Here is an 18,512-nt window from a genome sequence, read left to right on the forward strand (position 1 = left end):
GCCCAGCGTCTACAGTTCGTAACTTCTAAGGAAGTGTCGTGCTCGAGCCGCCATAAAGAACAACAGTGGAACGAAAAGATGATGAAAATTAAAAAGAAAAAGAAACAACCACGCAGCGGGCGTGGCCGACCGCTCGGGCGGACGCCATTGGCAGCCAGCGGGGGCGCCCGCGCTCTGCCCTGCCGGCCGCCGTCCACTTCCGGTCCCGGGAGCGGAAGTCGTCACTCGGGCGCGACGCGGCGGCGCCGGGCGGAGCGGAGCGGAGCGCGCGTCCCGCGGGAGGCCCGCCATGGCGATGAGCGGCGGCGGCGGCGGCGGCGGCGGCTCGGAGCCGGACGACTCGGTGCTGTTCCGGCGCGGCACGGGCCAGGTGAGCTCGCGGTCCCGGCGGCCTGGGGAGGGGGGGAGCGGGCGCCCGCGCACCCCCGGCCGCCCCCGCGCGCCAGACCCCGGGAGCCGCCGGGCCGCGTGTCCCGGCCGCCCCGCCCGCCCCGCCCGGAGCCGCGGCTTCGCGGAGGGCACGCGGGCGCCCCGGGCCGCGCGGGGAGCCCACCCCGCGTGTCCCTCAAGAAGCGGGAGGGTCGGGCTAGCGGGGGGACCGGCGAGGGGGCTTCGGAAGCGAGCGATCCTGACGCACGCGAGGGGGTCGGCCTTCGAGCTTACACACAAGTGCCCGCACCCGACACCCGAGAGCCGGCGAGCGGACCCTGAGCGCCGTGCCCGGCCTGTCACGGCCTATTTGGAGATGCAGTCAAACCGAGGCTTTCTGTTTTGTTTGTTGTTTTTTAACCTGGGCTTGCTTCCAACTGTGACCCACCAGATCTTCACATTCTGAGTGGCATGGACTACAGGCCCGCTCCACCCCCTCCCCTAGTTTGCGCGTGGGTGCCCACGTCTCCGAAAAGTTGTCCTGGAAGACATGGAAATAGGAAGTTTCTTTTTTTTTTACTGAGATAGAGAAGAAAGAGGACTTCAAATAGATCAAGTTCAGTAGAGGGAAGGTCCGAGTTGTGCTTGGTGACACGCGTCTGTAATCACTCCAGGAGATTAGACCAGACTGGGCCATAGAGAAATATCCCATTTCGGGGCTGGGGATATGGCCTAGTGGCCAGAGTGCTTGCCCCGTATACATGAGGCCCTGGGTTCAATTCCCCAGCACCACATATACAGAAAATGGCCAGAAGTGGCGCTGTGGCTCAAGTGGCAGAGTGCTAGCCTTGAGCAAAGAGAAGCCAGGGACAGTGCTCAGGCCCTGAGTCCAAGCCCAGGACTGGTCAAAAAAATAATAATAATAAATCAAAGAAATATCCCATATCCACATTGAAAAAAAAAGTCATCACCTTAATCTTGAGGATCACGTGTTGAGTGTGAAATTTGAACTTCAGAGTGTGAGAAGAGAGTACCTGGCAAACAGTTATTTCAAGACTGGTTCAAGTAGGAAGAGCAGTACATTGAAAAATTGTCTGGAATATGTACAGTGTATTCCAGTCAAGCTCACAACTCCCTTACCTACTCTTTTTCCTAAAACAATTTCAACAGGTTCCATTGTTGTCTCTCTCTCTCTCTCTCTCTCTCTCTCTCTCTCTCTCTCTCTCTCTCTCTCTCCCTCCTCCTCCTCCCTCTCTCCAGTAAGCTTATTTGAAGGTGACAGGAAGGGCATGGGAGAACAGAAAGAGCTAGCAGACTCCCCTTGTGGGGGGTGAACCTCCCTGTGACCCCATGAGGCAGAGTTTGTTCCTGTCACTGTTGTGTTTTCATACATGCAGACAAACAATTTAGAGCACATTCGTACCCATTCATCCTCCCTTCTTTTACTCAACACCGCTGTTTTGAGTTATATCCATTTTGTGTTTTAACAGATGGTGAGTAGTGTTCCATTGCATGTAAATTATATGCAGAGCTTCCATGAATATTAGTGAATGAAACTTTGAAGAGACAAGTGGTTATTTTTCCTGGGTACACAATTAAGTCAAGGAATAGATGTACATTTAAGTTTTTAAGGAGCTGCCAATACAAAAGTCTTCATCAGAGGGGGAGTTTACATTACATACAGTAGTGTATAAAAGGTCCATTTCCTCCACATACTTGCAAACATTGGGTATGGTCAGTTTGTTTGTTTTTTTTTTTTTTTTTTTTTTGTCAGTCCTGGGCTTGAACTCAGGGCCTGAGCACTGTCCCTAGCTTCTTTTTGCTCAAGGCTAGCACTCTACCACTTGAGCCACAGCGCCACTTCTGGCCGTTTTCTGTATATGTACCTTCTGCCTTTTTTTTTTTTCTTCTGTTGATGTAGTGCTAAGGAATCGAACCCAGGGCTTCATGTATACAAGGCAAGCATTCTTGCTACTAGGCCATATTCCCAGCCCTGGTCAGTCTTTTTAAGTTTTAAATGTGGTAATGTTTGGTAGCATCTTGTGACTTCAGTTATCATTCCCATTTTGCCTGATGATGTTGATCATCATTGCAATCCCTGTTTCCTGTACACCTGGGATTATTGGTACAGATCATAGTGCCCAACCTATCTAATATACACACATATATATTAAGGTTTTTGAAATTTTATTTTGGGGGCTGGGAATATGGCCTAGTGGCAAGAGAGCTCGCCTCGTATACATGAAGCCCTGGGTTCGATTCTCTAGCACCACATATATAGAAAATGGCCAGAAGTGGCGCTGTGGCTCAAGTGGCAGAGTGCTAGCCTTGAGCAAAAAGAAGCCAGGGACAGTGCTCAGGCCCTGAGTTCAAGCCCCTGGACTGGCAAAAAAAAAAAAAAAAAAGAGAAAAATTTATTTTATTTTTGTATCGGTCGTGGGGGTTGAACTCAGGACCTGGGTGGGCACTGTCCCTGAGCGCTCTTGCTCAAGTGTAGTGCTTTACCACTTTGAGCCACAGCCCCATTTCTGGGTTTCTGGTGATCAATTGAAGGTAAGAGTCTCATGGACTTTCCTGCCCAAGCTGACTTTAAATCATAATCCTCAGATCTCAGTCTCCTGAGTAGATAGGATTATAGGTGCCCGGCTGTATATATTTAAATTTTTATCTTACCTTTTTTTTCTTTTAAAATTGTACTAGGGTTTGAATTTAGAGCCTTGTACTGTGCTGTAATACTTGAATTACACCCTCAGCCCAAGTATACACTTTGGTGAAACCTATCAGAACATAAATTGTTTTTATTCTTTTCCCTTCCCAGAGTGATGATTCTGACATCTGGGATGATACAGCATTGATAAAAGCTTATGATAAAGCTGTGGCTTCTTTTAAGGTATGAAATGTGCAATCAGTATTCTTTATTTCCTTCCATTATTCTTTTGGGGAAAAAGCCTAATTACAGCATTAAAGTTTACATGACTTAGTTTTCATTTTGAGGTTTGGATAATACTGTTGGTTAGTTAAATCAGATATCTTTAGAAGTTAATAGTTCATATATCAACTTTGTTGCAGAGGCAATTTAAGACTTTTAAACATTTATTCCTTTTAGTCCTTTACTATGTATAAACTATAGAAAACCTACTCAGATGATTAAGACAAAACTGAATTTTAGGCATTTAATAAGACTAGAAAATAATGATGGGGTAAATAGAAATAGCTTAAGTACAGAAATTAATGTATGTACAGTGTTGACAGTAGGTTTGTATAGTTCTTAGCATTTTATGTACATTAATTTTGTATGTCTTTTTTTTGTCAGTTGTGGGGCTTGAACTTAGGGCATGGATGCTGTCCCTGAGCCTCTTTGTGCTCAAGGCTAGTGTTCTGTCTACTTGAGCCACAACACTACTTTCAGTTTGTTGGGGACAAGAGTCTCTTGGGGACTTTTCTGCCCTGGTTGGCTTTAAGATCCTCAGATCTCAGCTTCCTGAGTAGCTAGGATTACAGGCGTGAGCCAGTGGCACTGGCATAGTTTTGTAGCTTTGACCCTTAGTACATGCTAGGGAAATGGCTTAACCACTGTGCTACCATCCTGACTCATTTCATTATCCCAAATTCTATGAGGTGGGTGTTAAGCTAAGCATTTTGCTGAGGTTATTCATGTCTTTTATGAGATGTTCCATGGCCCACAAAAGATGTTATACACTTTCCCCACTATCTGAGATTTTTAGTCTTAGTGAACCCCACGAGCCATCTGTCATCCAGGGTAGGGTGAATACACAGCATACACTCGCGCAAGTTGCCACAGTATGGAGTCCATTTCCTGCTCGTGATCATTGTTTCAATGTGAGGTAATGAGCCCACCTCTGTGTCATTTTTGCAGCCAAATTCCAGATTTTTTTCATCTGCTTTCCATTATATACTGAACCTAGAAGTTAACTAAGGAAAAGTTATCTAGATGTTTCCTTGAAACATAGGTAACATCATTAAAATGAAGATTATAGTGAAGCTTTCTCTGGGTAGGATTAGAGATGTAATCTGAGTTAAGCTGAGAAATAACTGGTTGGCAGGACAGATGGTTTGATTTTAATTGTCTTGAATATGAGGATAAAAATGTGAATGAAGAGGTCAGGTAGAGTGCCATAATTATGTAAACCCACCTACTTAGAAGACAAGAAAGGAAGATCACAGTCGAAGGCCATTCTAGGCAAAAGCATGAGAACCTCTCTGAAAAAAGACTAAAAGCAAAAGTATTGGGGACATTGCTCAAATGAAGGGTAGAACACTAGCTTAGCAAGTATGAGGCCCTGAGTTCAAAGCTAAGTACTACCAAAAAAAGATAGAAATTAGAAATGTTGAATCTAACTGAGAAATTTCAGAGCTGTAAAATAGTTTGGAAGTCTGTTTTTGTAGAGGTTATAGTTGAAGTAATAATAACAGAAGGCCTTTAGCGGGTCAAGATGGTCAGCCCTTTTAGAATGCTAACTGTAAGGCTTGGTCAGAGAAGTAACAAAAGCATTGGGACATTAGGTTGCTGTGCATCTAGTGTCACAATATCAAGGAAGAGATAGTTGGGCACATTAGCCCCATATTTGTGATCCTAGCTACTTGGGAGGCAGAGATTGGGGCATCATGGCTTGATACCAGATCCCATCATAGTGAATGATGGGACACAATGAGACACCTCTCTGATCCCAGTTTAGATGCAAAAGGTAAAATAGGATGTTCTCAGTTCCTGCCAATCCCGGCAAGCTGAGCACGGTACTTTAAAACTATAATTCTTGCTACTTGGGAGGAGCAGATGGAGGAAATCACTGTTCAAGGCCAGCCTGGGCCAAAAGATATTCACAAAACTATATCTCAACCAATCACTGGCATGATGGCTGGCATGTGATACCCCAGCCTCAGGGGAAGCACGTGTGTATTACCCAGCAACATGGGGGAGCACAAGTAGGACTGAGATTCCCCTAGGCCCCAGCCTGAGCGGAAAGCAAGATTCCTCCTCAGAAATAATCATGGCAGGCTGGGAATATGGCCTAGTGGCTAGAGAGCTTGCCTGGTATACATGAAGCCCTGGGTTCGATTCCCCAGCACCACATATACAGAAAAAGCCAGAAGTGGCACTGTGGCTCAAGTGGCAGAGTGCTAGCCTTGAGCAAAAAGAAGCCAGGGACAGTGCTCAGGCCCTGAGTCCAAGGCCCAGGACTGGCCAAAAATAATAATAATAATAATAATAATAATAATAATAATAATAATCATGGCACCAAGCCCTGCAGGCGCATACTTGTAAGCCTAATCACCCAGGAGGCTGGTTCAGAGCCAGCCTGGGAAGGAAAGTCAGTAAGACTATTATCTCCAATTAACCAAGAAAAAGCTGAAAGTGGGTCTGTGGCTCAAGAGGTAGTCAAGAGGTGAACTTGTAGTAGTAAATAAAGTTATTCTACATAATGTGTGTTTCTCTTCATGTTTTTGTAGCATGCTTTAAAGAATGGTGACGTTGGTGAAACTACAGATAAGCCAAAAAGCACCCCTAGAAGAAAACCCATTAAGAATAAAAGTCAAAGGAAGAATAACACAACTCCTTTGAAACAGGTTATTTTTTTTTTAATTTACAGATAGGCTATTGCTGTTTGTATATATTCTGGGCTGTCCCAAAACTATATATCCCTCTTGATCTCAAACTTGAACCCCAAATCCTCCTGCCTAAGCCTCTCAAGTGATTGGACTACAGATATATGCCACAAGAAACAAAATTTTATTTTATTTTTTTTTGTCAGTCATAGGGCTTGAACTCAGCCTGGGCACTGTCTGTGAGTTTTTTTGCTCAAGGCTAGTACTCTACCATTTTGAGCCATAGCTCCACTTCTGGTTTTACTGTGCTTAATTGAAGATAAGAGTCTCACAGATTTTCCTGCCCAGGCTTTGAACCTCAATCTTCAGATCTCAGCCTCCTGAGTAGTTAGGATTACAGGTATGAACCACCAGTGCTTGGCAAATAACAGATTTTACTTATTTATTTCCAAGCTTTAGCAACTGAGCCATATGTCCATTTCCAGGAGGTTACTTTATAACAGAGTCAAGAAATCTTTTATAACAACATTATAGGCCATTAAAAAATGATGAGTACAGGGAGTTGGGCTGTTCACAGGCAAGAAGCATATGTGAGCCAGGCTCTGGTGGCTCAAACCTGTAGTACTGGCCGCTCAAGAGGCTGAGATCTGAGGATCACAATTCAAAGATTGCCTGGGCAGAAAACAGTTCATGAGACTCTTTTGTCCAATTAGCCAACAAAAAAGCTGGAATTGGAGTTATGAGTCAAATGGTAGAGTACCAGCCTTGTGGAAAAAAGCCAAGTGTGAGCAAGAGCCCTGTGTTTAAGGCACACACACAAGAAAAGAAGAAATTTGTGTTCTGTGGTGTGCCAAATGATTTAATGGGTCTTAATTGCCTGCACCTGGATGTTTTCAACCCCCTGAAAACATTGAGGTTTAACTTCAAAGAGTCCCTTTTTTCTTTATCCGATACTGGGCATTTATTCCATAGCTTATACATGTGAGAGAAGTGTTCCACCACCGAGCTGCAAAACGGCGTCACACGTATTAAGCACATACTGCAACTAAGCGATACTCCTGATTTTTTTTCTTTCTTTTTGCCAGCTCTGGGGCCTGAGTGCTGTCCCTGAGCCTCTTTGTGCTCTAGCACTTGAGCAACAGCACCACTTCTGGCTTTTTCTGAGTAATTTATTGGAGTAAGAGTCTCATGGGTTCGACTCTTCAGCATCACATTTAAAGCCAGAAGTAGAGCTGTGGCTCAAATGGTAGACTGCTAATAACCTTTAGTAAAAAGACGCCAGGAACAGTGCTCAGGCCCTGAGTTCAAGCCTGTCAAAAAAAAAAAAAAGGAAATGATGTATTTTTTTATTTCTTTTGCAGTGGAAGATTGGTGACAAATGTTCTGCCATTTGGTCAGAAGATGGCTGCATTTACCCAGCTACCATTGCTTCCGTTGATTTTAAGAAAGGAACCTGTGTGGTGGTATACACTGGATATGGAAATAGAGAGGAGCAAAGACTGTCTGATTTACTTTCCCCAACCTCTGAAGTAGGAAATAATACAGATCAGAATGCTCAGGAGGTAAGAATAGAAAACATTTCAATTCCTGGAAGGAAAGACTAGATGAGAAGCAAAGTAGTAGAACAAGATGTCATTTTGGTATGCTAAGTGCATTCTCTTTTTTTGTACTCTGGTTCATGCCCTCCTTCCCTCACACCCTCCCTCCCTAATCCCCTTCTCTCCAGTGCTAGGAATCAAACCCTGGCGCCTTGCAAATGTTAAGCGCATGTACCACTGAGCTATAACCCTAATGTTAAATTTTCTTAATGATACCTTTATATTAAAATCTCAAGGATTTGGGCTGGCAGTGGGCCTAGCAGTAGAGTGCTCACCTCATAAACATGAAGCCTTGGGTTCAATTCCTCAGCACCACATATGGCAAAAAAAAAAAAAAAAAAAAAAAATCCCAAGGATTTGAATTCTCGATCTCACTGAGCATTGTCCTGGCTCATGGTATCTTCATAACAATTTTTGTTTTTTTTTGTTTTGCCAATCCTGGGGCTTTGAACTCAGGGCCTGAGCATTGTCTTGGCTTCTTTGTGCTCAAGGCTAGCACTCTACCTCTTGAGCCACAGCACCACGTCTGGCTTTTTCTATATATGTGGTGCTGGGGAATTGAACCCAGGGCCTAATATATGCGAGGCAAGCACTCTTGCCACTATGCCGTATTCCCAGCCCCCTAACAATATTTATTTTTTTTCCTTTGGAAGCATGAACATGAAAGTCAAGTTTCAACTGATGAAAGTGAAAGCTCCAGGTCTCCTGGAAGTAAGCTGAATAACAACGCGTCAAAAGCTGCTCCATGGAGCTCTTTCCCCCCGCCGCCACCCCCAATGCCAGGATCAGGATTGGGACCAGGAAAGGTAAACTTCCTGGCTTAGAAAAGGTTTCCAAGGAATAATACTGGGACATTTAACCCTTCCCTTAAGTGATTTGTAGCGTTCCCATGAACTTTGTGTAGGTATTATAAGTAAACATGTGAATTCTTTGAAAGAAAAGGGTAATGTTGAGTCAGTGGGTGCTGGTGGCTCCTGCCAGTCATCCTAGCTGTTCAGGCGGCTGAGATCAGAGTAAGCTGGACAGTCCATGAGACCCTTATCTCCACCAGAAAACCAGAATTGGCGCTGTGGCTCCAAGTGGTAGGAGTGCTTGGGCAGAAAAGCTCAGGGGCAGCGCCCAGGCCTGCAGTTGAAGTCCTGTGACCCACAAAAAGAAAAACCAGTCTGGAGGTTGACTTAATCTACTGGACTTTAGTTGTTTCCATATGTATAATACCTATAGCCTGAGTAATTACTCTAACTCTTTTTATTTTTTTTTTGTCAGTCCTGGGGCTTGAACTCAGGGCCTGAGCACTGTCCCTGGCTTCTCTTTGCTCAAGGCTAGCACTCTGCCACTTGAGCCATAGCCCCACTTCTGGCCGTTTTCTATATATGTGGTGCTGGGAGTCGAACCCAGGGCTTCATGTATAGGAGGCAAGCACTCTGCCACTAAGCCATATCCCAGTCCCTAACTCTTTTGATTTTTGAATCCTTTTCCTACCTTTCATTGAAGTTAGTAAGTTAATTTTCGTTTCAAATGTTCTTTGCAGCCAGGTCTAAAATTCAATGGCCCACCACCACCACCTCCACCACCCCATTTCCTGTCACGCTGGATGCCTCCATTTCCTTCTGGACCACCAGTGAGTTTTAAAAACAAATTACATTTTGCTGTCATATCTGCTTTAGGAATTAGCAGATGCAAGAGATTAGGAAATATCATCTTAAAACCATCCTCGAAGGCTGGGAATGTGGCCTAGTGCTAGAGTGCTCGCCTCGCATAGGTGAAGCCCTGGGTTCCATTCCTCAGGACCACATATATGGAAAAAGCCAGAAGACAGACTATCCTTGAGGCTTGATTCTAATGGGTCAAAGTTAAAACTAAACTTGACTACTTTGTTTTGAATGTGCTTTCCCTGAGGTGCAGGGCCTTGTAGCCCAACCTGCACTAGTGGCTGCCTTCCTGATGGATGTTGGTATCATTTTTTAAGAGGAGGTGGCTTCTGTTAGAAAGTATGTTAACTATACCATATGTAAGGGATGAATCATTAATCTCCTGGATGTTAGATCTGACCATGTAAACTGAGTTTTGTTTTCTTTTTTCATTCCTGGGGCTTTAACTCAGAGCCTGGGTGCTGTCCCTGAACCTCTTTGTGCTCAAGGCTAGTGCTCTTCTTCTTTTTTAAGGTTTTATTTATTTATGTTTTTGACCAGTCCCAGGCCTTGAACTCAGGGACTGAGCACTGCCCCTGGCTTCTTCTTGCTCAAGGCTAGCACTCTACCACTTGAGCCACAGGGTCACTTCTGGCTTTTTCTATGTATGTGGTGCTGAGGAATCGAACCCAGGGCTTCATGTATACGAGGCAAGCACTCTACCACCAAGCCATCTTCCTAGCCCTAGTGCTCTTCTTGAGCTATAGTGTCACTTCCAGCTTTTTGGAGCAGTTTATTAAAGAGTCTCACAGGGATTTTTCTGCCAGGGCTGGCTTCGAACCATGATCCTGATCCTCAGATCTCAGCCTCCTGAGTAGCTAGGATTATAGGCATGAGCCTCTGCACCCTGTTTAAGATGAGTTTCTTATAATAGATATTTTAGGTACAGAGATACATTTAGATAGTTTTTAAGTATTAACAATAGTGTAAAGGGTAATTTTGGGGAGAGGGTAGGGCAGGTTTTTTCTTTTTGGCCAGTCCTGGGGCTTGACCTCAGAGCCTAGGCACTGTCCCTGGCTTCTTTTTGCGCAAGGCTGGCACTCTACCACTGTTGTGCCAAGTCACAAGACCACCCCCAAGAAGACCACCGAGATTCAGACACTCCGAAATGCAAAAGCAAGGCAAGGCTTTATTTAACGAGCTGCCAACTCGGGCCTCGTCCTCCCCACAGACACAGCGGAGGTTAGGAGGAAGCCCCGAGCTGAGATTACACAGGGCTTATAAAGGCAAAGAACAAGGTTACAACAATCAGCTGTGCAAGCAAGATTAGAACACAGGTACCAATCTGATTGGCTCAGGGTTCGATTCTAAAATAGGGTTCACGTGGTGGGGCCTGTCTTCAAAGTCTGGCACCTCACCACTTGAGTCATAGCACCACTTCAGGCTTTTTCTGTGAATGTGGTGCTAAGGAATTGAACCCAGGGCTTACATGCATGCTAGGCGAGCACTCTACCACTAGGCCACATTCCCAGCAGATGTTGTATCCGAGACCTTTAGTTACTCTGGCCCTTGGCATGTTTATATGCTTTTTGTAAAAACAAAAGTGTTTATGCTTGGTTTTGTACTGATAGGTTTAAATGGAACACAGAATAGGCCAATCAAATGAAAATGTTTACTATTTTATGTCACCTTTTTTTATCCTTGCTAGGTTTAGTTTTGTTTTCTTTTGTTGTGATTTAAATTTGTTTTGCTATACTGGGCATTGAACCTAGGGTCTCATGCTCTTATTATATTCTTTTCCCTGCATGATGTAGGGAAACCGAATTAATAGCCAGAATGCTATGTGTAAAGTAGACTCTCCAGGCTTGGGATGTTTTCTGTTTGTTGCATTTAAGGTACATCTCTTTCCATTTGCAGATAATCCCCCCCCCACCTCCCATCTGTCCAGACTCTCTTGATGACACGGATGCTCTGGGGAGCATGTTAATCTCATGGTACATGAGTGGCTACCACACTGGCTATTATATGGTAAGCACTCGCTGGCGTTTTCTTTGGGGTTAAGTGGCCATCCATTTTCTTGAAGTTAAGTGATTTGTAAACTGGGGGCATCACACATGCTGGGAAAGCACTGTGCTGTTAAACAGTCCCCCTAACTCCGGTGTCACGTCTTTATTTTGTGATTAAAGTGTCATTTGTTAGCATCAGTACTAACAGCTGGACATTTCCTTATGACTGTCTTCTGGGTAGAGGGGCGGGCACTTGGTAGAACGCAGCACTTGGTGCTCCTTTTTTTTTTTTTTGCCAGTCCTGGGCCTTGGACTCAGGGCCTGAGCACTGTCCCTGGCTTCCTTTTGCTCAAGGCTAGCACTCTGCCACTTGAGCCACAGCGCCACTTCTGGCCGTTTTCTGTATATGTGGTGCTGGGGAATTGGACCCAGGGACTCATGTATACGAGGCAAGCTGTCTTGCCACTAGGCCATATCCCCAGCCCACACTTGGTGCTCTTGCTTGGCTTTTTTTTTTTTTTTTTTTTTTTTTTTTTTTGCCAGTCCTGGGCCTTGGACTCAGGGCCTGAGCACTGTCCCTGGCTTCTTCCCGCTCAAGGCTAGCACTCTGCCACTTGAGCCACAGCGCCGCTTCTGGCCGTTTTCTGTATATGTGGTGCTGGGGAATCGAACCTAGGGCCTCGGGTATCCGAGGCAGGCACTCTTGCCACTAGGCTATATCCCCAGCCCGGTTCATTTATTTTGATTACATATATTATTTTTTTTTTTGGTTGTTGATAAAAAAAAAAAGTTGTTTTGGTGGGGCTGGGAATGTTGCTTAATGGTGGAGTGCTTACCTTGCATGCATGAAATCCTGGGTTTGATTCCTCGGTACCAGAAAAATCCAGAAGTGGCACCATGGATCAAGACTACAGTGCTGCTAGTCTTGAGCAAAAGAAGTTCAGGGACAGTGCCTAGGGCCTGAGTTCAAGCCCCAGGACTGGCAAAAACAAAAACAAATACCCAAAACCAATGTGCTGTCCTAGGGCTCAAGGCCTGGGCCTTGTCCCTTAGCTCTTTGTGCACAAGGCTAGTGCTCTGCCCCTTGAGCCACAGCTCCACTTCCAGCTTTTTTGGTGGTTAGTTGGAGAGCATGAGCTGCTACTGGTCCTCGCTTGTTACCCTCCCTCTTACTCAGAATCACGTAGAGAAAGCCTCTACGCTGTCATCCTGCCCCCAGTCCTGTTTTCTTGAGACAAGCTTTTAATATGTAGTCCAAGCTGGTCTCAAACCCTTGATCTTCTTGCCTTAGCCTCCCCGATGCTAGGACTAGGGGCACATAGGACTACATCTGTGCCCAGCTTAACGTGTTTATTGTTATCTGTGTAAAATATGTACATTATTCTTACAACTTGTTTTGCTTTATAGGGTTTCAGACAAAATCAAAAAGAAGGAAGAAGCTCACATTTCAATTAAGGAGTAAGTCTGCTATCACAAAAGTGAACTTTTGTGTAAACCTTAAAGTTTGTGGGAAACAAATGTTTTAGACATTGAAATATTGACAAGTTAATTTAAAAACCATGTGAAAGTCAGGTGCTGGTGGCTCACTCCTGTCATCGTAGCTACTCAGGAGGCTGAGATCTGAGGATTGCAGTTCGAAGCCAGCTGGGACGGGAAAAATCCATCTTATTTCCAATAAACTACCCAGAAAGGGCCAGAAGGAAGGCTCAAGTGGTAGAGCTTTAGCCTTGAGCACCAACGCTCAGGGACAGCCCCCAGGTGCGGAGTTCAAGCCTCAGGACCAGCAAAAAAAAAAAAAAAGTTTTGGGCACAGGGAGACTGAGGAAGGTAGCATGAGTACGTATTGGATTTTACATTATAGCAAGGTTTACAGGCACGAGCCTCCAACCGGCACCTGGCTTCTGTAGTATTTAAATTCTGGTAGGACACCCAGGCACTGAGAGCTGAGGATCCTGGTTCAAAGCCAGCCCTGGCAGGACAGGAAAGTCCATTGGACTCTTTTATCTCCAATTAACTACCAGAAAAGCTGGCAGTTAGAATTGTGTTTAAAGTTGTAGAGCCCTCTCCTTTAACAGGAAGGCTTGGGGCCTGTGCCCAGGACCCTTACACGTGCGTGCACGCGCGTGTGCACACACAGCGTTTGTAGTTTGGATCTGCACCTAGGCTTTGTCTTCTCCCCTCACACTGTGTTCTCTCCCCAGGGGGCGGGTGGTGATCTTCCCTGGCACCTCCTCGGGACGGAGGGGGGGCTGCCCCCTGGCACCCCCTGCCGGGCGTCTGGTCAGGACGGGCCGGGTCCTTGGGCATGCTGAGTGAGAGCGACTCCGCTGTGGAAATGTGAGCACTTGGAAGAAGCGCCAGGTTCCGTTCAGTACATGAGTTGGGCTGTCAAAACTGCGATCAGCACTTTGTATAACTGTGACTTTCTTAGTAAATATGGTAAGCTTTTTACTAATGCCTTTCAAAATAAAAGAATTTTTTTTGAAACCTTGAGCATATAAAGTTGAATCTGTTCAAAGATAAGAAAAAACAACTCAGGCCTATTGGGGTCAGTGAGTAATATTGTAAAGACGGAATGAAGTAATTGCGGGTGCCACTGGCTCACTCGTGTGACCCTAGCTACTCAGGAGGCTGATATCTGAGGGTCACGGCTTGAAGCCACCCTGGTCAGAAAGCCCATGAGACTATTTCCAATTAATCACAGAAAAATCCGTAGTTGGAGTTGTGGCTCAAGTGGTAGATGCTAGCCTTGAGCAAAAGGAGCAGGTAAGTAAACTTAATTGAAGGCAATCTTCCAGATAGTCCAAGCTTAGGAAACAGAGGCTTGGGAGGTTGGGTGTTACAAGGATCAGACTACCAGTCAGCAGCCACAGCAAGGTTCTATTTCTTTGAAGTATTTACCATGTGCACAGTCTGGCCTTCAATTTGATGGCCTGCTTCAGCCTCCCGAGTGCTGGGATTACAGGCATGTGCCACTATATCCAGCCTATGTTCTATTGCTGCGGAGTTGTGTCATTCTCTGTGCCTTCCTTGGTGTTCTTCCCCTCACCTGACTTCTTTATGTCCTCATGTTCAGGCTCTCCTCTATAACTCCATGTACCTTTTTTTTTTTTTTGCCAGTCCTGGGGCTTGAACTCAGGGCCTGAGCCCTGTCCCCTTTTTGCTCAAGGCTAGCACTCTGCCACTTGAGCCACAGCACCACTTCTGCCCTTTTCTGTGTATGTGGTGCTGGGGAATCGAACCCAGGGCCTCATGTATGCAAGGCGAGCACTCTTGCCACTAGGCCACATCCCCAGCCCCTCCGTGTACTATTTAACTGTAGAAGAGGAGTTAAGTGTGCGTGCCACTGGGCTGGGTGCTGAAGGTGGGGCACTATGGTAGAGAGCCTGCCTAGCATGCTGAGGCCCGGGATTCCACCCCGAGCTTTGCAGAGACACGCACTCACTTTAACATACAAGCCATGTCCAAATCATAGCAAGGGGGAAAGTCCCAAGTAAAGGAAACAAAGGAAGCTACGGCTGGTGGCGCACACCTGTAATCTGAGCCACTCGGGAGGCTGAGATCTAAGGATCACAGTTGAAAGGCAACCCAGGCAGGAAAGTCCATGAGACCTTTAACTCCAGTTAACTGTCAAGCTGGAAGTGGAGCTGTGGTTCAAATGGAAGAGCGCTATAGCCTTGGGCAAAAATGAGCTCAGGGACAGTGCCCAGGCCAAGTCCAAGCCCCAGGACTGCCCATCGGCCGCCCTCCATACACACGCAAAGCACGAAGGTCCTTACACAAGACCATGTGCGGGACATGCAGGGGTCTAGAAGCAGGGGCTGGTGAGCGGAAGGACGGCTGGAGAAAGGAGGTAGGGGCCCCGTGGAAGCCTGTGAGGCCCTCAGCGCTCACCTGGAGCTGGGGGTCCAGTGGGAGATTCTGTAACAATCTGACTTACAGCCCACGGCAGCGCAGCGGTAGACACGCAGAAGCACGGTCTCCTCCCGCAGACTGACCTTTAGGCTGGGGTCGGCCTCGGGTGAGTGGCCTGTTTGTTCCAGCTTCTTTTTACTTCTTACTGTCCACTCTCTGTTCTAATTGACTCGCTCTTTTCTTTTTATTGGCTGTGTGGTAGGACTTGAACTCGGGGGCAAAACTTGGTAGGCTTTTTTCCACATAGGGTTTCACACTGTGTGTAGACAAGTGGGGGTACTGGGCTCGACCTTGATGGGGACACTGTCCCTAAGGAGGGCGCTCCACCACCTGAACCACAGCTCCATTTACAGGCTTTCTGGTGACGTTCTTTTTATTCAAAGTGTCATTGACAGAAATGAGGCGTGTAAGGTGTGCCAGCAGTGTCCTCACTGAGTGATATTTTGATACACTGTGAAGTGATCAATAATTACTACAAGGAAGCTAATGAGTAGATGGTATTCAGAACTTGTTAATGCATCTCGTCCCGTTGGCTTTCATAAAACCCACGTGTTCCCGCCCTGGGTTTCCATCGAGTGAGTTCCTGAGGAAAAGGTAAAGACGCGATAACAGGGTGAACCCTTGCAAGCCGCTGGAGTAGAAGCAGTTTTCTCGGGACGTTCTTTGTTCTTCCCATCGGCAGTGAGCGAACCCGGCCGAGGTCCTCACAGGGAGCACAGCAGCTTGGAGGAGAAGCGTGCGGATCCCAGTTCAGATCCACTGTGGTGTGATCTGCGCGAGCTATTTCTCCATTGGTAATAGCCACTTCCAGGGCATAGTGAGGCGTTCAGCCTGGGGGTGCCTTTCTCTCATGGCGGGGCAGGGCGGCGTCCTCTGCGTCCAGGAGCCGGCCTTTCACGCTGAGAGCGGTGAGGCTCGGCAGGCCCCGCGCGCACCGGCCCAGCGCTCATACGGTGTGTGAAGTACCTGGAGATGCCCAGCTCCTGCAAAGCTGGCAGGGTGTCCAGTGCCTGGAAGAAAGTTCTGTATCCTTCTGTGACCTTGTGATTGAGTGAAAGATTTAGCTTCTCGAGTTTCTAGAAACCTCCACTGGTGGCTGCTTTGGCTACAAAGAGGAAACATTAATGAGACCAGAATCCTGCGGACTTGTGTTGGTGGCCCCTTCTCCAACCACTGCCACTGACCAAAGCTGGAGCTGCCCAATACAATACGTATCTGTTCGGTTTTGTGCCAATATTGTTCCAGTGTTGGGCTTGAACCCAGGGCCTTGCACCCCGGCTTTTGGCCCAGGCTGGTCCTCCACCACTTGAGCCACACCCCAACTTCCAGCTTTTTGGTAGCTAATTGGAGATAGTGTCATGGACTTCACTGCTTGGGCTGGCTTCGAACCTCTGCCTCCTGAGTAGGCAGCATTACAGGCGTGAGGCACTGGTACCCAGCTTTTTTTTTCCCCTCTAGGTCTGAGACAAAGACCCCAGCACCACATATACAGAAAACGGCCAGAAGTGGCGCTGTGGCTCAAGTGGCAGAGTGCTAGCCTTGAGCAAAAAGAAGCCAGGGACAGTGCTCAGGCCCTGAGTTCACGCCCCAGGACTGGCCAAAAAAAAAAAAAAAAAAAAAAACACTGCTAGAGTTTCAGTGACAAGAATTAAGTGTAAAATAAACACTTTCGGTCAGTATCTGTGTCAACTGCCACAAAGAACTCTCAGCATGCTTAGAAAAGTAAAGGTGAGAACATACAGGAAATTGGATAGAACAAGTGTATGTTTAACCAGAGCCCATGAAAGCCAACTAAAAATTAATATAAAAGGATTAAAAATAGCCAGGTTGCTTGTGGTAGTGAATGATATATGAGAAGTGTAAATAGGAGGATCACAGTCTAGACTAGGCTAGGCATAAATGCAAAACTCTATCTGAAAAATAATAAAAACAAAAGGGCTAGAGGCATGCCTCAAGTGGCAGAGTACCTGCCTGGCAAGCCGATGGCCCTGAGTTCAAATCCCAATACTGGAAAAAAAATTAAAACCCAATTTTCATTACAAAACTGAAAAAAATCAGCGGTGTACCAGCAGCTCAGGATGCTGAGATGTGAGGATCATGGTTCAAAGCCAGGCTGGACAGGCAAGTCTGGGAGACTCTCATCTCTAATGAACCACCACAAAAGCAAACACAGAGCTGTGGTTCAAATGATAGAGCGCTAGCCTTGAGCAAAGCAAGTCCAGGAGCAGTGCCCAACACATGACCTAAGCATTCAGATTCTAAGTCATTCAGGATACTACTGTACACTGTGCAATTTCAGAGGATTAGTTCCAAATTATGAAAAAGTACCCCCTTCACTAGCCCAAAACCTAGTCAGATTCTCACTGAAACAAGGCAGCTATACATCTTCAAATCAAGTATTTTCTTCCAACGTACTTAATAAAATTAAATTGTACATACATACACACGAGCGACTCATTACACAAGACATTGTTAAAAAGCGTGTTTAGGACAAGCACTGGTGGTTCATGCCTGTAAGCCTACTCAGGAGACAGAGATATGAGGATCATGGTTACAAGTCAGCCCAGGCCGGAAAGTCTGTAAGACACTTATCTCCAATTAACCACCAGAAAACCGGAAATGGAGTTGTGGATCAAGTGATAGAGTACTAGCCTTGAGCAAAAGAGCTCACGGACAGAAAATGACAATAATGGGATAAATGAATGACAGAGGAGTTGGAAACACCTGGAGGAATTTATGGGACTGGTACTAAGTACATAACAAACTAAATAGATGGCTATACTGTAGTTTAAAAAAACAACAACAACAGGAAGTAAAGATATAGAAAAACTGGAGCTGGGAATATGGCCTAGTGGCAAGAGTGCTTGCCTCATATACGTGAAGCCCTGGGTTCGATTCCTCAGCACCACATATACACAAAAAGGCCAGAGGTGGCGCTGTGGCTCAAGTGGCAGAGTGCTAGCCTTGAGCAAAAAGAAGCCAGGGACAGTGCTCAGGCCCTGAGTCCAAGGCCCAGAACTGGCCAAAAAAGAAAAGAAAAGAAAAGAAAATTCTGTGAGACTTGATCTCCAATTAACCAGCAAAAATCTGACTGGAAGTGTGGCTCAAGTAAGTGATAAAGCATCAGCTCGAGCAACCAAGTGAGGGCGAACATGAGGCCAAGTTCGAGCCTTCGTACAAGCAATAAATGAACAGTAAGCACGGAATGGGGCTGGGTGGTAGAGTGCTGGCCTAGCATGCATGAAGCCTTGGGTTCGATTCCTCAGCACCACATAATCAGAAAAGGCCAGGGGTGGTGCTATGGCCCAAGTAGCATAGCCTTGAGCCAAAGAAACTCAGGCCGAGTTCAAGCCCCAGGACTGGCAAACAAACAAACAAAAGTGTGATGAACACTGGGTACTGGTGGTTCACACTTACAAGCCTGGCTA

The 18,512-nt window shown here is 46.2% G+C and overlaps 1 protein-coding gene across 1 annotated transcript; it reads left to right on the forward strand.

Annotated features, from left to right (window-relative positions):
- Window positions 1-265: 265 nt before the first annotated feature.
- LOC125367723 (survival motor neuron protein-like) lies at window positions 266-13,656 on the forward strand. The gene is made up of 9 exons (XM_048368419.1): window positions 266-370; window positions 3,188-3,259; window positions 5,839-5,955; window positions 7,296-7,496; window positions 8,186-8,338; window positions 9,064-9,153; window positions 11,081-11,191; window positions 12,577-12,627; window positions 13,371-13,656. Exons 1-8 carry the CDS (start codon window positions 290-292, stop codon window positions 12,622-12,624), a joined length of 873 nt encoding a protein of 290 aa, XP_048224376.1. The 5' UTR covers window positions 266-289; the 3' UTR covers window positions 12,625-12,627; window positions 13,371-13,656.
- Window positions 13,657-18,512: the final 4,856 nt, after the last annotated feature.

The sequence above is a fragment of the Perognathus longimembris genome, chromosome 19, assembly GCF_023159225.1.
Source record: "Perognathus longimembris pacificus isolate PPM17 chromosome 19, ASM2315922v1, whole genome shotgun sequence".
In the NCBI taxonomy this organism is placed as follows: Eukaryota; Metazoa; Chordata; class Mammalia; order Rodentia; family Heteromyidae; genus Perognathus; species Perognathus longimembris.

Bases quoted from the DNA above. Each gene is read 5' to 3' on its own strand.
- LOC125367723 (XM_048368419.1), top strand. From the start codon at position 290: ATGGCGATGAGCGGCGGCGGCGGCGGCGGCGGCGGCTCGGAGCCGGAC. The intron at 371-3,187 runs GTGAGCTCGCGG...TTCCCTTCCCAG, and splicing joins TCCGGCGCGGCACGGGCCAG to AGTGATGATTCTGACATCTG. The intron at 5,956-7,295 runs GTTATTTTTTTT...TTTCTTTTGCAG, and splicing joins ACACAACTCCTTTGAAACAG to TGGAAGATTGGTGACAAATG.